This window comes from Pieris brassicae, chromosome Z (genome assembly GCF_905147105.1).
Source record: "Pieris brassicae chromosome Z, ilPieBrab1.1, whole genome shotgun sequence".
Taxonomy (NCBI): Eukaryota; Metazoa; Arthropoda; class Insecta; order Lepidoptera; family Pieridae; genus Pieris; species Pieris brassicae.
This window is the reverse complement of record NC_059680.1, coordinates 1,570,672-1,595,046: the sequence shown is the minus strand read 5'-3', so window position 1 is coordinate 1,595,046 and position 24,375 is coordinate 1,570,672. Positions and strand designations below refer to the sequence as shown.

At 37.7% G+C, this 24,375-nt stretch overlaps 1 protein-coding gene across 2 annotated transcripts in view; it reads right to left on the bottom strand.

Annotated features, from left to right (window-relative positions):
* Window positions 1-905: 905 nt before the first annotated feature.
* The window catches only part of LOC123718824 (homeobox protein invected-like), a 46,788-nt gene continuing 23,318 nt past the window's right edge, over window positions 906-24,375 (bottom strand). For both annotated transcript variants that reach the window (XM_045675732.1, XM_045675731.1), the window contains exons 4-6: window positions 6,021-6,026; window positions 3,482-3,582; window positions 906-3,151 (exon numbers count right to left, since the gene is read on the bottom strand). In XM_045675732.1, coding sequence (XP_045531688.1) covers window positions 2,894-3,151; window positions 3,482-3,582; window positions 6,021-6,026 — 365 coding nt within the window. In that variant the 3' untranslated portion in view covers window positions 906-2,893. The remainder of the gene's footprint in view (window positions 3,152-3,481; window positions 3,583-6,020; window positions 6,027-24,375) is intronic.

Genomic DNA, 24,375 nt, shown 5'->3' with positions numbered 1-24,375 from the left:
GTTTATGCCTTAATATGATTATTGACACCTTACTACTAGATTTGCTATGCTACCCCATAGAGATGTTTCGTTTTTCCGGAATAAATCCTGGTCCTCGAACAATTTATCACCACAAGAACCTCTCTCAGAGTTCAAGAAATAAATAAATAGTCGTATTGGTCCATGATCATTGCGCTTAACAACATATTGTCGTTTTTTTTTATTTACAAAGAAATCTTATGCAAATTCTTAGGGGTGATTTTCACAATATCGAGTTCATAGGGAAGGGGTGTTATATTGAAATTTCTGCGGTGGCATCTCGAATCGGGAATGCGGGTTCGATTCCCGACTTTAATTTACTTTTTTCTTTAGGGTGATGTTGTTTGAACTGTGAAAGGGGGTTTGTGTAAGTTGGTCGCTTTAAAGTTCAAAAATATCTTACAAATGAGATGGGTTAAGTGTTATGAATACCACAAAATAGTGTAGTATAATTAAAAAGAATGTTTTTCCGTATATTTATTATACCTCATCTGACACAAAACAATGTAAAATACTTAATCCGTAAGGAGTAGTGAAGAAAAAAAAACTGATTTTTTTGTGTCTTAAAAAATCTTAATTTATATTTCAGTTGTAGCAAAATCCAAATGGTGTTTTGTCTTTCTAATAAATATCTTAAAAATGCCATTAAATAGTTTTCATTTAGCCATTAAAAATTGACATGTTTGTAATAAAATGAAAAAATATCACTAAATACTTTTTATGCAGCAAAAAAATGTTAGAAGATCGACTGCTTTTTTGTATGTATTGTATGTAACATTAAATACGGGGTAAAATGTTGAATATTTTTAATTCAACACAAAAGACAAGGAAAATAAAACAAATGTTACATTCTGCAATTTCGTTTATTAAGAATCAAGAAATCGCTACATTTTTTCGGCTATATTATTCAACCTATTCTATGTTTGTACATCAAATCAATAATACATCCGAAAAATATCTAATACTAAATTGCACAATAAATAACTTAATATATTTACATTTTAATACAATTCCAGTGGGCTTGAAAATCGCGCTCGTAATACCAAATATTTATAGCATTACACCATAAACCAGGCTCTCTTAGTTTCTCTTACTTGCATCACAGCAAAGACCAATAACACTATAACAGGAGTGTTGCTAACGGATGTATGGATTTTACTAAGGCCTTTGACGCAGTAACACATGATGAGAAACACAGAATACTATATCTACTGCTTCCTAAATCTCTTCGTAAGATTAACTTATGGGTATGAATAGATAGATCGATCTAGATAATCAAATTTAACACATTTTGGATATCTGGGGTTTGAATTCGGATTGGATTGATTAACAATCTATACGAGCGCTTTTTAGAAGAGAGCTATAACGTCGTCTGTTTAACAAAAACCAATTAGGTTCGTGTTGAAGGAAAGTCTTTCGACCTAAAGGGATGATCCTCCATCAGACTAACCAGTGACTGCCTTTATTCTGTTGGTCTGGGGGCCAGCTTCAGGCAGGCTTCTAGTCCGATCATGTCAACGTCGGGAGAGAGAAGTTTTCCGGTTGGTTTACTAGTCCTGGTTGGACTAGTTAGATTATTGAGATGTATATAGGCCCAACAGGAACTATTTGGGCGTTTCAGGCTACTGACTGTAGCGACATGTGGACGGAAGGTGCTAATTCCTCCGACAGAAAATCACGATGAGTCTAACCAATTTTGACAAATATAACACTCAGACCGTCGACAGACAAGTGGCGAGACGAGCAAGTAGTTCCGGCAGGATCAGTAGTAAATGCGGTAGCTTCAAATTGGAGCGATTTAACTTTCATACATAGACGACGACATGAATGTTTTAGCATCAACCTAAACGTTTCTAATTAACGAGTAACGTCTTACATTACGATTTCGTTTGCTTGTGATTGGTCGATCTCTAGATCAATACACAGTCTGGCTCTCAAACCCGGAAACTTGGCATCGGAAACGAGAAACTCCCAGCGCTCCCTGTGTCTCCCGTTGCAGTATTTTGACCAATAGTAATTCTCTTACAGGGAGCAATTGGTAATCTCTAGAGACTTACCAGATGTCCCTGAATAGTTTGATAGCCTAAAGTGCAGATTTCCAAAGTTTTATGGGATAATTTTTTTTGGAACAGTGGCATCGCTCATCTGATGTTAATCTATCAATGCCTCTCGTTAGTGCATTGTCGGCCTTTTAAGAATTTAAACGCTCTTTATTGAATTGGAATTGAATTGGTTCGAAATACAAGGGAGCTGATTCCACAGTTGTGGTGCGCTCCTCCATTAAAACCCAGTTGTGGAAGGGATGTGGAGGTGAAACAGGTAGAATTTCAAATGGCTCGACGACCAATGATGAAACTCTGCTCTTTTGGTGCCTCTCAATTACTGGACCGTCAGTCTCGTTAAGCGTGTCTCCTGTAAGATGCAGAAACTCTTCTGCACCCGAGAAAATCTGATTCTTCTACCAACACACCGTTACTACTATATGAAGGAGGTGGTAGCGGTCATGGCTTAACAGGTCACCAATCACAATCAAAGGAAAACCTCTATTATCCATCTCTTGCATTCCACTAAGAGATAGATCAATGCATATTTACAGTTAAAAGCCAATAAGTGTATTACATCGAATTTATTCTAGAATACTTGACTTAATACTTACTCAGAGTCGATCATTAATTTATAGCTTAAATCAACATGCCTTTATATCAACAGGCATTTAGTAGAGCTACATTTAGTAGACATAGAGCTGAAACCAGCAGAAGTACAAGATTTTGTACCGATATTATAACTTTCAGGAACATAACATCTTTAGTAACTCTGAGTACACGAGTACCACAAATTTCTGTCCTTTCATCAAAGAATCCACAAAACCCTCCCTTCACTGTCGAGCCTGTTCTCTTTCTCTTGCCTTCATTTCCAGTTCCTCTTCCTCCTTCGTCAACGGTATCGTACTGTGGTTGTACAGTCCTTGCGCCATGAGCTGCAGAGCCAGAGGGTTCCGATGCCCTGAAGCCTTCTTGATTTTGGCTCGTTTGTTCTGGAACCAGATCTTGATCTGGGCCTCTGCCAAGCCTAGTTCTGCAGCCAGCGCCTGGCGTCGACGTTCAGTCAGGTACCGGTTTTCAGCGAACTCATGCTGTAACAATAGTATTTAATTAGATTATCAATTATATACATGCCAGAAGGTCCATGATAAGCTGGTTTCCTTACGATCTTACTATATATACCGATACTTTTCCATCAGAAAGATTACTCGAATACTCAGGAAGATATACACTCATGTTGTATATCTTCCAGAGTTCATTTGACCAAAAAAGTCGGCGGCATGTGTCAGACACTGAAGACTGATCAGCTATTATAAAAAGGATCACGGAACACTAAGAGGAACCTGACACTACTAGTGCTGATGTGTAAATCTGATGCTACGCAGGACCTCTGTGTTATCAAGTGATGAATCTTTACTAACCTTTAATCTAGCTAACTGAGGACCAGAGAAGGCTGTCCTGGGTCTCTTTTCATCATTATTGGTATCTCCAGGCGGCTTCTTCGGCTTTCTCGTCCGAGGGCCTGTGAAAGAATAATGTCTTAATAACAATTTTCATGATAGAAAAATGGTGGTGACAAAATAACTACTCCACACTAGGGATGGGGGTTGTGGGTTGATTACAATAACGTGGTACATATTTTTAACAATTTAAAAAAATAAAAGCAGTTTTAATGTTACACCTAAAATAAAATAAATCATTGGCGCAACAACTTCCTTTGGTCTGGGCTTTAGTATCTGCTTCATGATTTGTCAATCTAATAGGCAAGTAGCTTATCAGCCTCCTGTGCCTGACACACGCCGTCGACATTTCAGGTCGAAGTTTAGGCAACATCTAATCAAACAGAAGTCGTGTAAGACCTTAAGTATGCGTCAGTATGTGAGGTGTGTGTACGTACAATCACTACAATACACAGTGCTTGAGAGTTTGAAAAGCGTACGCTGTGTCTTTGTTAGTTTTAGGAACCTCAAAGCAGCTCTTTATGGTTTTAACTAAATCTAAGTTTTGAATATGTCTACCAAGTTTTTCAATACGTTCTGTGAATTTCTGTAGTAGGATTGTAAGTGTCTGCAATTGGAGCGCTATTGGTGACTTCAAAACTGACCATGATTTGTAATTGATCAAGTTTTATTTTTATCCTTTTATATTAGCACAAAACACACAGTTTCTTTACATTAAATACACGAGCTGCCGGGTTACATAATGAAGTACTTGCTGAGTATGGCCCAATGCCAAACCAGAAGGTTTGAACGTTGTCCTGAGTCATACTTCAGGAATACCTCAACTGGTAGCTGGTTCCCGGTGCGTTTGTTCACGGCACTCACTATCTTGCAAATAATATCAAATTCTTATGAAAAAAATCTTTGAAATAAAAATTGCCATCCCACAAGTCAAGTTTTGATTTCTATAGAGATCGCTCGTCGTCCTTGTTCAATCATCGCTTGACGGGTTATGTGTTTTACTCAGTGCTGAGGGATGACAACGTGAAACGATTGGACCCTTCCTTCGATTAGGATTGGTCATATCCAAATTGACACCTGACGCGCGACGTGATGATCCGTTTTTTCATCTTTTATATTCTCATATCATCTTGAACCTCAATACGTGGAGACGTATTCAAACAAATGGAGAAACAACGCGCATCCGCTACCAATATGACTATCGTATTGACTTATTATGAATTGTCCAGTGTATTTTCTAAATCTCTAAGGCCTAATGCGCCTCATCATGGCTTTTTGGTGATGATGGAGATGTGGCTGTGCGCAGCTTCTTCTACAAGATTCAGCTAAACTCTAGTGTATATACTTATATTGATGTTCTGTTCTGTGATGTTATACTGAACTTCTTTCCCTTGGATGTTTGTGTTTAAGGCCTTGCTAAAGACAGAGACTTAAAAATAACTTTTGTCTGTTGACAAGATATTTCTGATGGAAAATGATGAAAACCCTTAACTTACATTCAAACAGCACACGATGATAACCCCACCAATCGGACGATGCAATATCTTAACCAATTCATTAAATTTAGGTTAAAATTGGTCAAAATATTGCACCGACCGCCTGGGCGGTCGCAGTCACCTGTAAGGATTATCCAGAAATGTCATTCATGCACTATCTTACAAAGTGCTGAGTGGACAGCTGATCTGATGTCTAGTCTTCTACAGTCCCCTTTACTATGACTGTAGAAATGGGGCTTATAGAACTAGGGGAAGTTGAGCAGGACTGTATGAACAATCTGTATACATACAGATTGTTATCTGCCTACAGGCGGTGGTACGCTTTTTTAATGGATAAGCGCAAAACTAGAGAAGGCTTTTGTTGAGAAAAATTCCGCGGACATTCTTATAAACCAGTTTTTATTTTGGAAAAGCGCACAGACTCTAAGGGGTAGCATAGCAAATGCAAGCAAGCTACGAAGAAAGTAAAAAAATCATATTAGGCGAAACGAAGTTATACTTTTTGTATGCGCTAACCTTTGACTGACACCGATTTGTCGATGGTAGATTTTGACTTTGACACACCGGAAATGGGATGTTGTGTTCCGCGTAATGGCGCAAGGATACCTACTTGGATTTTAAAACCGCTGTCGCGTGCGCACTGATGTCGGACCGCACACCGAACTTCCACATTTTTTTTTATTTTACAATTAATATCCAGTGCCTGGAGTACACATCACCGTTGGTGGTAAATGCTAGCTTTAGTCTGGAGTCCTTTTTTTACTATTCAGATCATATTATTTCACCGAGGGAAGGAAGCATCCTGGATACAGCTTCCAGATACGAACACACATTGTATTGTGCTGGAATGACATTTCTCGATAACAACACATGCACGATAACGATAAAAATAAAACTTTAATTTATATTTCTACAACAAAAACAGGTAAACAAGATATATTTTACGCATTTAGAGTAGTAGGAGAAGTAGTTAGTCATAATCTCACCATAAAGTCCATACTTACTTCGACCTGAAACAAAAAGAAAACACATATTAAAACACACACAATTGTAATATGAAAAAACGGGGTGTAACAAACTTGAAGTCAAATGATTGAACGGACGCTGATGAAGATGACATCAAAGTATCCGCTATATAATTTGGGTTCAAGTCCGCAGGCGCTAATAAAATAAGTTGACACCTGGTAGATGTAAGGATGACCCCAGAGCTGGTGCTCAACGAATAATCGCAATACAGCGAGGAAATGCCAGCATTGAAGAGACAGCTACAGAGAGCATTTTAAATTTGTTTTAGTTAAGATTTTGTTTCCTTTGGAGTAGACTTTTGGTGGGATTCAAGTGCACTGCTAATTAAAGATTTAAATGCCTGGTAGGTGATCAGAGCTGGTGCTTTCAATAAATGCCAGGAATGCCAGCGATAAAGGTACTGCACTGCCACAGGGACCAAAGCTTGCTTAAATTTTCTTTTTATAGATTTTTCTCTATCTATCTAATCTAGAACTATTCTAGATTAGCTGATAATTATAAACCTAAACCTTTCTCATGAATCAGTCCAGATATTATTGAAAACTGTATAAAAATCTGTGCGGTAGTTTTTGATTTTCAATTGTTTTTATAATAGACATATATACGTCTTGTAGGCATTTCTCTAGAACTTATTAAGGCAGTGTTCGTAAGAAACGTTTTCTTTCGACTGTTTTTTCTACCACAATTATTTTTGGTTTATAATATATTTTATTATACTCACAAATAACGTGGTTTTCTATTTGTAATAGAATGTACGAAATCGCTTCAGTAGATAATCCTCTACAACCTCACAAACTTGTTTATATTAATGTAAACAAACTGATGACCACAAAACTATCATAAACATAAAATGCGGTTTTTATTCATGCGTTTAGTCAGCGGTTTGATTTATCTTTGCACTTTTATAAACACTTGTCAACATCAAATCCTACTACCGTTAAAAAGTCTCTTTCTCTGGCTTTACTCTGGCATTTCACAGGTTAATATATATCTTATTACTCACAAATAATGTAGCTCTATAAGTTCTAGTAGCTCTAGAGTACGAATATCGAGAGGTGCTTTGGTATTAATGAAAACAATGGTGTAATCCAACGACCTGAATTAATATTTTTATAAATATCGGTCCAGCTGTTTCGAAGGTTACACAGCACAATTTTTATAAGAATATATAGCTATAAAAATTAATTCGACTCAAAAGCGGCAAATGAAAGCGAATTCCATTTGATTTTATCTAAACGTCTTAATTATAAAGTGGGTGGTCTGACTTGAAAAACTAGTGCTCACGATACGCAAAGCAGTTGAAAAATTATTCTGAATCTTGTAAATAGTTTCTTTAAAATATTTCAGTATATGATGTTAGGGAAGATTCGTCGAATGTATTGAATTGGTATAAGGACCTTAGACAATCTATAACGCTTTGAAGCTGGAAAAAACGTTACAACATCCAAGTATTTTTTTATAAAATACCCATAAAAGGCTGTCACCACAGCCCATGGACACCCATTCTTGGGGGTCCCGTAGAAGGTGTAAGAGTCTTTTTTTAAAACTGGAGGTTGTATCACCCAGGGAAGAGTACCAGAACCGATTTAATTACATGTTATCGTAATAGGCAAATAGGTTTCCTTACTATTGCTCACGCGCTGCTTAACGAACACTCCTGTAAATCTCAATGACAGCCGTATCAACAGTGGCAGCGTGAGTGATCTATTTCTGCTACCCACTTTCCTGCCCTATTGTTAAATACCAGTTAAAAACATACAGTTAAATATTCAATTAACTAATTAGGTTCACCTGGTGTTTAACAGGAAACGGCCTCCTTTGATATTAATTAAAATTAATTTATGTATGAATTTGTTGATGGGCGAGCCAGCAACTAAAGTTTTGTCTGGAGATGCTCTCATGCTTCATGCGTTGGTTTCGGAACTGTGTGTTTTCTAGACTTTTTTCGCTTACACACTTCCTCACTGAGACGTAGAACATTACGATCTAATCTAACTTCAGACTTAGTAATTTAGGTTTAAATTACTAAAAAGGTTATTTATGATGAATCGTCTCCATTATGGAGAAGACACTTTTGTGTGCTACTTCATCATTTACCTCTTAGCGCTTAAGACTAACGTGCACTAAACCACGAATTCAAATGGTTTTGTCTCCAATCTTCTCACTAGGCCCCGGTTAAGTTAAATAGCCTCGACATGGTGGAACGTGGATTACACTGACGTCCTCTAGATTCAGGTCCCGCTGGAGCTGGATGTACAAGGGAGCGTTGACTATTGCTGAGTACTTTGTTTTGGAATGGCGCAATCTAGATACCTGGTATCAGCCAGGTACAAAGAATCATAGTTAAAAATATGTTGTAAAGCTAGCTTCTTCCCTGACCTGAGGACCTGAATAAACTGGGTAGGAGTGTATTATAAAGATATATTGCAGCTAAACATTTACCCATGGAGTAAGCGGGCTGGAGGGTCACATGTGATACACCACCCATGGTCTCGATGCCAATGCTCGCGTTACCGGGCTATAAGGAATTGATACACTCTTTGAGGCCGCGAGGGCCAGCCGGTTCCAGCTCGGAAGTGCGTTCACGGCTCTTCCATAGTTGGTACGTTATTGAAGGAACCTAAGTCGAACTGGTTCATCTTTAGGAACCGCTTTAAATGGCGCTTTAGAGCCCTAAATCGCTGAATAGGAAAGCGCTTAGTTGGTAAACCGGTCGAGCTATTAATCAACTCATTAGACCATAGATAATAAAGCGATAAATGTCAAAATTATACTAATGACGCCATTTGCATTTTTAAACGCTGTCTTAGGAATGTATAAGTTTGTATTATTATATATTTTTGTGTTACGTTACGTTAACTATAATATATTAAAGTTATTTAATAAAAAAAGATTCGTTATTAACGAAGCGTTTATATGTATTAATTGTAATTAAGGTAAACAGTAATGCGGCAAAGGTTAAATCTTGTTATTAAGATTGTATGTACGGACGTATTTCAGTAGGAACTACATCAGAATAGCGCCAATTGTATGCCTATAAGAGTATAGATTATAGAAACACCGTGCAAAAAACAACTACAAAAGTTGTCAATCCTTTTTGCGTTCTTTCATAAATTGAGTGATCTAATAAAAATAAATGGCGCCTAAATTGACATACGCCATAGCCTGATTTAAAAAAAACGTAAACCAAATAAAGAAAACTCTTTGGTGGTCAAATAATAATTAGAAGTAATGTAATATAATGCATACATATAATAAATAATTTAATAGAATGTATAAATGGCGTACCAATATAGTACACACACAGCGCAATCAAATAATGAAAAGTTTTTGATGTTATTACAATATATATAGATATTTTTAAATGGCATTGAAAATAATAAATAATTTAACAAAAATGTACGAGACACGCCATATTAGAGACTAAAAAACTGCGTACAAAAATAAATCGTAGGATTGGCGCCAAAATTAGCCACAGCCTATATGGACTAAAGACAAATACATCGCTCATAAAAAATAAAACCCTCATGGTGTAACAAAAGGTTTTATTGAATGTAATTAAACGTATGAATGGAGCTTAAATTGATATACCTATATCGCAGACTACATAGAGTTTAAAGAAAAAAGCGCGCGTAAAATAAAACAAAGAACGAACGGCGCCAAAATGAGCCACAGACAATATATAGATGCTATAAATCCTCGGAAACAAATATTGATAACTCCATGAAGACATTATAATGTCGTTCGTAATTTAAAACCTTTTTTCTATTTGGTATTTAATCTAATAAAGCGTATGTCGCCAAAAATTCCACAGACTATACTATTAAGAATAATAAAAACTTTTTGGTGTTAAAATAGTTTTTCCTGAAGGTTTCAGATGTTTGCGAGTTTTATATCACTATATCTAAATGTATGTATGGCGCCTAATTCAACGTACACTTGCTCGCACGGTGGTCTGGCCACCCAGTGCGGAACAGAAAACTGTGGAGTCGCATTCCAATAAGAAATATTTGTTTTGTATTTATTTAATAGTTTCCGCTAGAAGGTAAGATGGTTTCTAAACGTGAATATCTCCAAAACAATATTTTGATACAGTGTTCACTTATAATAAGTGCGTTTTATGAGAAAGGTTTTATTATAGCATTAATTATGGTTTTTGTAAATTGACTGAAATATAACGATTCTTCACATATAAAATGGTTGCATATAAAATTAAGTTCACTGTTTGATATTAAGGCGATTAACTCAAAAACTACTTAACGGATTTTTATACAGTGTTGACGTGTGATTCCAAAGTAAAGTTTTGATATATAATTAATTATAGTTTTATGAAAATTGACTGAAATATAACGATTTTTGTCGAAGAGTTTGGTCGATATGAAGGCAAAAATCTCAAAAACTATGTGATGGATTTTTATATAGGTCTTACTTATGATTGAGTGACTCCTAAGGAACCTTCAGATATATAATTTATTATGTTATGTAAATTGCCTGAAATATAACGATTATTGAAAAGCATAATGTCTATATTAATAAAAAATAAAATAACTCCTTTAGACGAGATTTTAATAGAGTTAACATCAATATATAGAGTCATTCCCAAGGAAGGTTTTAACATATAGTTCATTAAGGTTTCTTGTTAATTGACTGAAAAACGTCAGCTAATAACTCCACTGTATTCTGTCCACGCATGCTTCGCTCATGTCACCAAAACATTTCGTTTAACCGCATTCGTCAATACAAACGAAAAACAATCATAATCAATAGTAATACAGTCGAAATTTCTTTGACTAATAGTTTTAATCTCCTATCGCATGCTATTTTGATCCTTAAACCTAAATCATAAGGTTTCAAATATGATAATTAATTCCAGAAATGCATATCAAATGTTATCTACCAATAAGACATTTATGCTTTTAATATTTCATGGGAATTTCAGCTGTATGTAATTAATATAAGGTTGACTATTCCTTGTACCATTTGTAATTGAGATGTCCGTATTTTTTGTAGGCTGTTTATATTTCCTGTTCAATTTGGATAAACTGCTATAAATGTTTAATAATCAAATATGTTATTAAAATAGACCTCGCGAACTTCGTTTCCCCAAATGATTGACCTTAGTAGATGGCTTTGGCTACCCTATACCCATATGGATTTATGGGTTTCCGGGATTTTCTCCAAAAAACCTCTCAGAGTTCAAAGGATAAACAAGTACTTGAATTGGTTGCCAAGTCAATATATCACAATCGTCCTTGGGGCCCAATGGGTAGTCCATTTTTCTACGAAGGAAGACATCGTGAGGAAACCTTAGACCCTTAGAAGGCTGATCACCTACTTGCCTATTAAGAAACCGATAAGAGGACCAGACCTAAAAGGTTGTAGCAAGAACATCGTCATATCTGAATTCGTACGAAGGAAGACATCGTGAGGAAACCTTAGACCCTTAGAAGGCTGATCACCTACTTGCCTATTAAGAAACCGATAAGAGGACCAGACCTAAAAGGTTGTAGCAAGAACATCGTCATACCTGAATTCGTACGAAGGATGACATCATGAGGAAACCTTAGACCCTTAGAAGGCTGATCACCTACTTGCCTATTAAGAAACAGATAAGAGGACCAGACCTAAAAGGTTGTAGCAAGAACATCGTCATACCTGAATTCGTACGAAGGATGACATCATGAGGAAACCTTAGACCCTTAGAAGGCTGATCACCTACTTGCCTATTAAGAAACCGATAAGAGGACCAGACCTAAAAGGTTGTAGCAAGAACATCGTCATACCTGAATTCGTACGAAGGATGACATCATGAGGAAACCTTAGACCCTTAGAAGGCTGATCACCTACTTGCCTATTAAGAAACCGATAAGAGGACCAGACCTAAAAGGTTGTAGCAAGAACATCGTCATACCTGAATTCGTACGAAGGATGACATCATGAGGAAACCTTAGACCCTTAGAAGGCTGATCACCTACTTGCCTATTAAGAAACCGATAAGAGGACCAGACCTAAAAGGTTGTAGCAAGAACATCGTCATACCTGAATTCGTACGAAGGATGACATCATGAGGAAACCTTAGACCCTTAGAAGGCTGATCACCTACTTGCCTATTAAGAAACCGATAAGAGGACCAGACCTAAAAGGTTGTAGCAAGAACATCGTCATACCTGAATTCGTACGAAGGATGACATCATGAGGAAACCTTAGACCCTTAGAAGGCTGATCACCTACTTGCCTATTAAGAAACCGATAAGAGGACCAGACCTAAAAGGTTGTAGCAAGAACATCGTCATACCTGAATTCGTACGAAGGATGACATCATGAGGAAACCTTAGACCCTTAGAAGGCTGATCACCTACTTGCCTATTAAGAAACCGATAAGAGGACCAGACCTAAAAGGTTGTAGCAAGAACATCGTCATACCTGAATTCGTACGAAGGATGACATCATGAGGAAACCTTAGACCCTTAGAAGGCTGATCACCTACTTGCCTATTAAGAAACCGATAAGAGGACCAGACCTAAAAGGTTGTAGCAAGAACATCGTCATACCTGAATTCGTACGAAGGATGACATCATGAGGAAACCTTAGACCCTTAGAAGGCTGATCACCTACTTGCCTATTAAGAAACCGATAAGAGGACCAGACCTAAAAGGTTGTAGCAAGAACATCGTCATACCTGAATTCGTACGAAGGATGACATCATGAGGAAACCTTAGACCCTTAGAAGGCTGATCACCTACTTGCCTATTAAGAAACCGATAAGAGGACCAGACCTAAAAGGTTGTAGCAAGAACATCGTCATACCTGAATTCGTACGAAGGATGACATCATGAGGAAACCTTAGACCCTTAGAAGGCTGATCACCTACTTGCCTATTAAGAAACCGATAAGAGGACCAGACCTAAAAGGTTGTAGCAAGAACATCGTCATACCTGAATTCGTACGAAGGATGACATCATGAGGAAACCTTAGACCCTTAGAAGGCTGATCACCTACTTGCCTATTAAGAAACCGATAAGAGGACCAGACCTAAAAGGTTGTAGCAAGAACATCGTCATACCTGAATTCGTACGAAGGATGACATCATGAGGAAACCTTAGACCCTTAGAAGGCTGATCACCTACTTGCCTATTAAGAAACCGATAAGAGGACCAGACCTAAAAGGTTGTAGCAAGAACATCGTCATACCTGAATTCGTACGAAGGATGACATCATGAGGAAACCTTAGACCCTTAGAAGGCTGATCACCTACTTGCCTATTAAGAAACCGATAAGAGGACCAGACCTAAAAGGTTGTAGCAAGAACATCGTCATACCTGAATTCGTACGAAGGATGACATCATGAGGAAACCTTAGACCCTTAGAAGGCTGATCACCTACTTGCCTATTAAGAAACCGATAAGAGGACCAGACCTAAAAGGTTGTAGCAAGAACATCGTCATACCTGAATTCGTACGAAGGATGACATCATGAGGAAACCTTAGACCCTTAGAAGGCTGATCACCTACTTGCCTATTAAGAAACAGATAAGAAGACCAGACCCAAAAGGTTGTAGCGATAACATCGTCATACGGGTGAAGATACATAAATCTGAAGCCCCGACCTAAAAGATAGCCTGGTTCTATGAATGAACCATTAACTTTTTTAGATGATGGAAGACCGCGTACGTATGTGATTTTAAGGAATAATTTCCGACCCAGGGGCTTCAGTGAGTCTCTTCCCTAAGGTCGTAGGTTCGGCTGTGCAATGGACTTTTCTGTGTTTAACACTCGCTCGTAAGAAAGACGTCGTGCAAGTGATAAGGCCAGGTAGTAAACCAGGAATTTTCAAAAATACGTGCGGGAAACCGAGATTTTCCCGGAAGGAAGACATAGCGAAAGGAAACACTGGGAAGACCAGGTTTCTTTTATAGAACAGGGGAAGCTGGCAGGAGGATCACCTGGTGTTAAGTGATACCCTGGACACTCAATGCCAGAGTCCGCGCGAGTGCGTTGCCGGCCTTTTACGAATTGGTAATTAAATCGGGAAAAGAAAAGCAGGAAGGTCTTCTGGCATTCAGTGCTGGCATGGAACGTCAATCACTTTCGCGAGTGCGTTACTAGCCTTTTAATAATTTTCTACGCTCTTAATACATTTGTACAATTAAATAACGAAAAGATCCTCCAAATACACTCGGCTTATTTTTAGTGATTAGGCGTACATGTCCCCCTAATGATAGTCTTATCAGGGCATCAAACCCCCTGCCACTGAGTATATCATACATTTCACACTTTCGTAGCTATAATCCATGGGCCACCCAGAGAGTGTTGCCGTCTCGCTCGCGCCTACGCACTAACTGTATTTCCGTCTCGTTCGCGCGGCTGTTTTTTACCACCATTGAAGTTTGCTGTCAAAATAAGGATTATAAAACTTTGGACGGCTTTATGCTATTTTTTGTACAACAATTAATTGTGAAAGCGAATTTATTTTAAAAGGGGCCACCAGGCAAAAGAAGGAGACGTCGCTCTCTTGCAAAGGCTGACTAGCATAAATAGGTAGGTAGAGAAGATTGGGAGAATACTCAAGATTGAGGGAAATCGAGCCAGTTCGAGAAGGCCTTTTGTGTGGATGAATGTGACAAGGAATAAATGAGGTTTTATTAAATTAATGTTAAACAACGGAAGACCTGGACTGCGTATTGGGCCATGCTGCCACCTCCTTCAATTAATAATGGGTAAGTGTAGACAGCGAGTTCGTAGAAGGACAAAATCATGGCTGGATCCAGGGAGATCCCCTTCATGATCATCTGACACGCCTCACGAGACTGCTGACCTAATGGAGTGCCATTGAAGCGCTTGGTGCCACTGCACCAAAAGAAAAAGTAACTCTACGTTCAGGTAAGGTTAAACCCAACACAATGAAGCCGGATTTATAGGTCTTGCCAAATAATGGGCAAAAAAGATCAGTCGAACTTCCAATACATAATTAATTACTAAGTATAGATTATTTTATTAACGTAATGTGGGACCTCAGTTGAAGACCTGGGGCAGTAGCTCCCGTCTTAATACTTCTAAAATGTACACACTACGAATGTTTTGCAACCTGACATAATAAAATACTTATAGCTTCTAAAATCAATCAAAACCAGCTTTTTCCGCCTTAGGGTCTATGTTGCTAGCGAGTCTTAGATGAGCACATAGGAAGTCCATGGTGCACAGCTGAACGAGGGATTAGGGTCGCTGAAACCCAGGCCAACACTGCTTTTATCCTTATTACCGCTCTAAATACACATTCTTCTATGTTGTTCAATTCGGTCTTAGGTTTCCTTCTGTCTTTCTTGGTACGTACATTCGCTACAATCTATTAGGTCTGAATAGATTCTATAATCCAAAACATTGCATAACGCCATCCAGAGTGGCATTTATAAAAAAACGATTGAGTGATGACTTAATTTTAAGACCACCGACATGTTTGTATGACTCACGGACATTTTGTGATACATTGATCTTATGGTCGACCCTCAACCTTGGGAGTTCGAATGCATCTTGGGATCCAATTTCTTACAGGATACTAGAATGTATATACCAGAGAGTAGAGCTGGTCCTGAAGTTTTCGTATTTTAATTAAATCTCGCTGTTGGCCATCAGGCCGGGGGTTTGTTCTGTGAGACTCGAACCTCGGCTTCTGGTTCTCGACTGTTATATATACAAATAATTAACATGAGTTAATACCGAGAGCTAATAAACCGGCAGCGCCACCTCTTGACATAATAAATAACAAATTATTCAAAAAGCCTAGTGTATTGTTGCTTCTGGCTTCCAAAACTAAATTACTATTTCCTTGCCAGTATTGCTATTTTTTATAGAAATAAATTATGATAACATCAAGAAGAGAATACAAAATCGTATTTTCTTCAAGGTAATGGAGGAAAGAAGCTCCTGCTCTCCCTCGAACCTAAAGGATCATATTTCATCAGTCAAAGTCTCTATGTCGACATGTATAACCTGACCAACAGCAACAGGAAATACTTCGATAGCGCGTTTCAGGGTATGACAACATCGTACTGATTGTAGCAATATGCGGAGGCAGGGAGGTGCTGCTCCTCCTTCAAGCTACATGGCGGATCCTCGCCTAGTCTAACCATCACCCGAATGTCGAGATGTATATATGCCCAACAGAATTAATTCGATTACACGTTTCAGGGATCATTCCCTGACGTCATCGTCATTGTTATCATGAATGTAGCGACTCGTGGAGGAAGTTGCTCCTCCACCAACCTACATGGTGGATCCTTGACCAGTCTAACCACTGACTAGCCGGAAGACCCCAGTGGCTCAGTCAGTCATCATGATTGTGGGAAAGTGCTGCTCCTCCAACCCAAACGTTGGAAGCATGTATTCTGTCCTGGAATATCCTACTTTGAAAGTATTTTGGCAATTAAAAGTTTCCGATTAAATTTAGTACTAACTAGCTGTTTCACAGTTCATTTAGTTAATATAAACGAGAATTGAACCAGATCTAGAAGAGTCAAATGTCAATCGTTTATCACAATTAATCTAAATTGAAAGCCATTTTTCCAATCTAAGTGCCTGCGTTTTGACATTAGGTTGACATTAATTTGACAGCTGTCATTTCCCGTGATAGATTGTCAGGCTACCGATGAATATTACTTCTACAATAAAAATTTTAACTTTCAACTGAATGGATTTCGTGTCGTAAGAGCTTTCCGACAATCGTTATATTTCAGCCAATTTACATAAAAACAGGATTAATTATATATTAAAGCCATCCTCAGGAATTACACCATAAATAAATCTCTAAATATATAACGGTCCGACCGGTGCCTATAAAATTTTATTGCATATTCAGTAAAGTCTGAGAATCCACTAGAATCTATCTTTCAAATCCAGCCGAAAAAAAACTTTTATTAATCAAAATACATGTAAATTGTAAAGCTTAATAGTCACCCCTCTAAGTTCAACCCGTAATTTTTATTATAGTAGATAGGTTTTATTATTAAAACTAAACAAAAAGATTCCTGGAAATAAAAATCCGTTAAATTTTTGAGGTTATCGTGTTTAAACAGAGTCCTTCATTTTAAATGACACAAAAGAATGAATTATGTTTGAAATTTAACTGAAGAAGTTTATATACACATAATTTTGAAAATATTCTATAGAAATTATTCAGCAGGGATTTAGGATTTTAATATCTATAGGCAAAACTGTCAAGTAATGGAGTCTGACAAACAAAATCTTTACTCTTCATATTAGCCAATATTGCCATAGATTAAAATTGTTGTTAAATATAGCTGCTATAAATCACAAGTGATTTTTCACATTATAATTGATACGATTTTTATGTTTAATTGCGTCATTTATAAAGACAGTTACAAATGACATAGCTTATCAATTTTTATTTGATAGATTATAGAGTCGGAAGCAAAAAGAAAGTGTTTTTGTGTAGTTCTGTGAGAGGATAAAAAATAAACTTTTATTGAGAGTATAAAACTTTGCTTTAAAAATCGTTTTGAAGTAAATAATTAGTTAATTAATTTATCAGTTACAGAACCAACACCGTTACAGATAAGTGAAATTGTTTTTATTAAGAAGGCCACAACGCCATCTGAAGTTAAGCGATATGCGGCCTATTGGGCGGTACGCCTGTTCAGGAGCTGCCTATTTAAGCGCGACTTAAATAACCCACAGGTATGCTTGCAAATGTCTAATGCTAATACTGTGTTGGAGTTTAATTTCGTCGGAGACTGATCGAATATTTGAGTCGCGGGCTCGCGAGTGGGTTGCCCGCCCTTTTATAATTGGTACGCTCTTGTACAATTCAGGCTCATCGAATCTTAAGTGATGCCATGGACACTCAATTCCAGAGGGCTCACGAGCTGCGATGCTGGCTTATTACGTAAGGCGTAACTTCTCGAACATAAATAGATCAATTGCTAACTCAAACTGTCAAAATGATCGCAGTAATATGTGTCCGAATCGCTGAAAATTAATTTGAAAGAATAATAATTTTGACATAACTTCTAATGAGAGAGCATTTAAAAAACGCATTAACACTCCAAAAATATCACTTCATAAATACGTTGGCGCGAACATTAACAGCGCCACGAGATTTATTTTGGCACGTGGCAGAAATCGGTACTAACACGACTTAATAAACTAGACTTTATTGTTAAACGGCTAAGGTTCATTGTCTAACTTTACTTTCCCCCTTCAACTGTTTATTATCCTCGTAAGTGGTCTGACAATTGACAGCTGACGTTGGCGCCAAATTTGCTGTCATTAAGATAAATAGGTAATTAATTTAATCTGTGAACCACAGTTTTTACGTTAATGGCTTCTATGACTGGATTCCTTTCAAGTATTTTCAACTAAGGGCCAGCTTCCCAATTATTAAAAGACCGGCAACGCAAGCGCTGTGGTATTAGAAGTGTCTATGGTGTCATTTTAGGTTATATTCTGCATTTTTTAGTTTTCGGAATTTAGATGTATATATATGTCACTCTAGTAAATGTTCGCCTACTAAGTCACGAATAAAATTCACCGTACGGCATAGAAATTCTTTATATATCATAGGGCTCGCGAATGTGTTGTCGGCGTTTTAAGAATTGGTACGCTCTTGTACAATTCAGGGAAAGAAAAGCAGGAGGCTCGCCTACTGTTTAGAGATAGCATGGACACTCAATGTCATGGACAATCATGTAGGGCTCGCGAGTGTGATACCGGCCTTTTACGAATTGGTTGGCTCTTATACAATTATATCAGGGATAGAAAAACAAGAGGCTCACTTGATGTTAAATGATATGTTGTACACTCAATGCTAGAGCAGTTGCAAGTGCGTTGCCGACCTTTTAAGAATTGGTACACTCTATAAATGACCCTGTCTAATTGGTTCGGGAAAACATCAGTGGGCAGCTGGTATTACATTAGTGGTGTCTTAAAAACACTTAAGCGTGCAGATGATACAGGTGGACCTTCATATTCGTTTGATGAGCTGCAGAACCAGAACTCTGAACACTCTCCGTCGTTTCAACGACTCCCAAAACTGATTTAAGATGATAGATATAAAAACACGAATTAATTTGTCCGACCACACACAGCTTCCGTATAATAAGTGTTACTATTTTTAATTTTATAATAGGGCGATGTTAATATCGAATGAGTAGAGACAGGTGACAGAGTGATGCTTTTAGACTCTGAATCCGAGGGTATGTCAAAAGCTATAAGCACTGAAAGCTTTTAGGCCTGAGCCTCAGATTTCTGTATCTTAATAGGCAATGAAGCTCCTAGTGTTCGTAGTAGGAAGTCGTTGCCAAGTCATAATTCGTCAGAAAATTCTTTTGCCTCGTGATTCATTTTGAGCAGTGTTGCCCTAGACTCATCCCTGATCTCGTAGGAAACCTTAGACCCTAGAAGGCTGACCATCTCCATGTCTATCAAGAAACCGATACATAGAACTCAGAGCTAAAAGGTTGTAGCGAGATCAAAACCTGAATACGTACGAAGGAAGACATCGTGAGGAAACCTTAGACCCTTAGAAGGCTGATCACCTACTAGCCTATTAAGAAACAGATACATAGGACCAGACGTAAATGGTTGTAACCAGAACATCGTCATACCCTTATTTGCACGAAGGAAGACATCGTGAGGAAACCTTAGACCCTTAGAAGGCTGATCACCTACTTGCCCATAAACACAGATGCAGAGAGGACATAACCAATAGTTATAGCGACACTATGTATTGTATAAATCGAACCCGAGACCTCAAAGATAAAGCAATTACAATATTTCTCAGCATATCAAATGTTGCAGCATAATGAATGTTTTGACAAATTAATTTTGTTGCGGACCATACTGATATTTATACAGGGCTGTGGAAACAATTTTTCAGGTTTTTTTTTTTTTGGAAAAAATATGCAAGCCAAGGCTTCCAATTGGTGGGGTTTTAAAAAGCATTTAGGTATCTTTATACAGTTCTCGTCTGTGACGTAGTGTGACGGTTTCGATATTAATACTGGTTTTATGGAAATTTACTGAAATATATCAATTAATATCGAAAAGCATGAGTCTATATTAATATCGTTATATGTAAAATGAAGACCTTTGTTTCAAGGCGTAAACCAAAACCTACTGAACGGATTTTTATATAGTTTTCATCTATAATAGTGCAATTCCTGAGGAAGGTTTTGATATATTATTAGTTATGATTTGATTTTTAAGTCATATTCATATCAGTCATTTCGTCAAACACTTATTTCACGTTTAAATCTGCACAATAATTTCCGTAATTTATCTTATCCGTATATCAATGGGCAACAGACTTCTGGTGGTTGGTTGATTCTTAATACGTGCAACTGTTACATAGAAACGTCCATTGGTACACAGCTGTACCTCAGGAACGAGAGTCCCTAAAGCCCCTAAGCTAACACTGCTTTTATCCTCATTATCCCTCTCAAATCATTCCTTAAAAACACATTCTTCCAGTTCAATTCCCGATCTTCCGTCATCTAATAAAATCGTTAATAGTTCATTTCGTAAACCCTGTATACCTTTTAATTTTGTGTCCTATATATCTGTTTCTAAATTGGCAAATAGGTGATCAGCCTTCTAAGAGTCTAAGGTTTCCTCACGATGTCTCCCCTCATACGTATTAATTCTTGACTGTACCCTTCGTATATTTCCTTATAAGCCTAAGCCTATTAGTTGCTTACTAACTAACTTGTGTTATTTATTTATAATTGTTTTAATTATTTTATTAAAACTAATTCTTTGCCAGCCCTATCAGCTAACTGGGTGGCCTGCGTTTCAAACCGTGGCAGTAAAACAAAACGAGTGATAGCACGATCGTGCCTCTCGCTCGCACTCTCGCGAATCAGTTAAATTATCGATTGAATCTACACTTATTTTATAAAGAGGAATGATTTGATTGTTTAATAGCCTCCAAAACTACAGGATTTGATAATACGTTCACCGTTGGAACCATCCCTGATGCACATAGGCTATGATTTACGATAGTGTTAAGGTGTGAGGACCAATAAAGACTCCCATATGATGCGCAAACTGTTGTCAATAGAGCAATGTATGTAATTTTTTGGATTTAAAAGTCTATTTACAGAAAGCTTTAGGCTATAGAACATCGTGGAACAGCACAGCTGGTAGCAAATTAGATTTAAAGACTGACCAGAAGTCTTAGGAACCACTGTGCAGCACACAGGTTTGGTGGCTATGTTCAGAATTCAGAAATTTGAAAGATTGATGATCACGTCGTTTTTTTTTAAATATTTAACTAATATGGTTATTTAAAGATTTTTTTAAAAAGTATTCTTAATCTACTTATAATAATAAACCGCTCAAACTTATTTGAGCTCCAACTTTGTTTTTTTTCCTTTGGAGTTTACTTTTGGTGGGATTCAAGTGTATAGGAAATGAAAAATTTAAATGTCTGGTAGGTGGCTTCAGAGTTGGTGCTTTCGTTACGAATAATCGCAATATAGCTAGGAAATCATTAAATGGTTACTGGTCTGCCACAGGGAGAATTTTTAAGTACTATTATTTTTATGTAGGTTAAAATAAATATCAATGTAATTCTATATTCATTTCATGCTTAGTAATCATTGAAAAATTAAAAGAAACTGTGTAGAAGCGTCCTTTGAACCATAAAAAAAATCATGTTTGAACGCGCAAAGGACACTAGGGGCGGGGTTTTTTTTTAAATTAAACAGGGTGAAATCGACCAGGAGGCTTATCTGATGTTAAGTACATGGACACTCTCAATGCCAAAGGGTTTTTGAGTGCGTTGCCGGCCTTTAAGGAATTGGTACGCTCTCGTACAATTAAATCAGGGAATGAAAAGCAGGAGGCTCATCTAATGTTAAGTGATACCATGGACACTCCCATGCCAGATGGAGGAGGCCTCGAGAGGAGTGCAAAGCCGGCCTTTTAAAAATTGGAACGTTTCTTCACGAGGCATCCATACATAACAATAAAATAAACGTAAAAATTATGTTCATTTCCTGTCTATTGAGCGAACACCAGCACAGATGTCAGTACTATTGGCACCAACTTCAGTTAACTTACGGATAAGGCTCTGATGTTACCGCATCCCACCTAGGCTGTTAATAGCGCCTTGGGGCTTGAGTGGGTATGCACAAACATCCCTCACCACATCAGTGGCAGTAAAAAAAAGGTTCCTTAGTGACCGCCTTCTTGTTATAGCTACACCTCCTTTCGAAGGTTTGCGATCATCATGGCTACTTTGGATGCAGCTCTTTTAAACAACAACATGTTCAACCAAACCATTGTTTTTCAACCAAGACGTGCATCTCTGCCCAGGTCTCCTTCTACCTGCCTCTTTGCTATGATCGTCGGAATTCGTATTTTTTGGTGTTACGCAAGGCATAAAAAAGTACTACATTGTGATGAAGAATTACAATCCATAGGTTAGGGTGAAAATCGAATAAACAATTTAACAGATAAAAAATCACCCGTAAGTAATGATGCAGAATTTATCAACACCCCACACGGATGGAGTTCAATTTAATTTCGCGGGGTTGTCGAGGGGTTTTAACACCCCAATTCTATAGTTAACTTGGTTGAAACTTAAGATTCTTTACCTATATAGCGGAATAGTAAAAAAATATAAAATTATGTTTCCAACTTTACTATTCGACCAAGTCTTAAAAGGCTAGCAACGCACTCGCGAGCCCTCTGGCATTGAAAGTGTCCTTGTACTTAACATCAGTTGAGGCTGCATTTTTTATTTGATTTAATTGTACAAGCTACCATTACTTTAAAGGCCGTTAACGTACTTGCGAGCCTTCTGGAAATGTGAGTGTCCATGATCGGAGGTGAGCCTCCTGCTCATTTGCGGAGGCAAATAAAATAAAAAACACATAAAGACGATAGAAAAAAATCATATCAAATAAACACTACAAGATAAAAGTCTCTATGGAGTCACTGCATCCTAAGAATTGCAGCGACCAAAGACGGTTCTGCAGAATGGGAAATAGTTCAATAGAAGAACGAGGAATCGAGGAGGGGATTGTTCCAACTTTAAAATACTATAAATAATTATATTGGGTATAAATGGTCTAGACTGTGTACCTTAAACGCTGGCATTCCTCGTATTGCGAAAGCACCAGCTCTGGGGTCACAGGAATCAACAAACAAAAATCATACAATACTGTAAACGAACTTTGTTTTGGCTGAATATGTTTGTTACTGAGCTCCATGCTGGTCTTTTGCGAATAATTTTTATTTTTTTCGCCAACTATACTATCGAACAATTTATTAGATATTTTTAATACATTCCAAGAACTCGCCAAAACGCTAAACAAGATGGCGTATGATGTGAAAACGAAAATAGCGGCGGCATTCCTGCATGGACAACCAGCGATGAACCAGCAGTCACCTTGAATGGAGTCCTCGGCAGAAAGAACACGGCGGTCGCCCATCGACTATGTGACGATATCGTCAAGGTGATTGGCTCCCAGTAGTTACAGAGAGGCCCGTCCCAGCACGGGGTTAAGTCCAGAAATGAACTCAACATTTCAAACGCCAAAACGCAAGTAGACTAGCACCGGTTGACGTACTTCAAGTGTCAATTGTCATTCTTTAATTACACGTTCAAAGACAGTCTCCGACGAAATTACCTCCAAGACTGTAGTATGGATTTGACAGACGAAGACATTTACAAGAATTTAACTATTCTGTCACGGTTTTATGTCACGTGACTTATGAACAATATTTTTGATAAATTAATGACTAGTCCATAGCGCGCAGACACGTTTCATACAGACCATCATAGATTATTATTACAAAACTGCAACTCTAGGCATTGCCAATATTCATTTAGATTTTAAAGGAGCTCATTTTCTAATCGTCTTTAAGTCGCATTGTACAAATACCATAGACAAGAGAGGGTCAGTGAGAGCAATAAGTAACGAAGCTATAATTAAGTGAACGCCATTACGACTTAAGACGTCCGCCATTTACACCGACACGATTTTAATTTATATTTTGTTCGAAGCTTTTTCACTTTTCTTAATAGCGTAGGTGTTTAAGGCACCTGTGGACGAATGGAGTATGGACATTTACAACTAGGTACGAAGGAAGATATTGTGAGAAAACCATAGACCCTTAGAGATTCTAACCGTATCACCTGCACGTACGTAAGCGTTTTTAAGGCACCAATAATGTGGTACCAGCTGCCCACAAGTTGGGCCTTCAAGTGCGTACCAATACCTAAACGTCCGGCAGCGCGAGAGCCTTCGTTTGGTGTTCATGATATCACATCAGGTAAGCCTCTTGCTTTTTTTTCCCCGAATTAATTGTA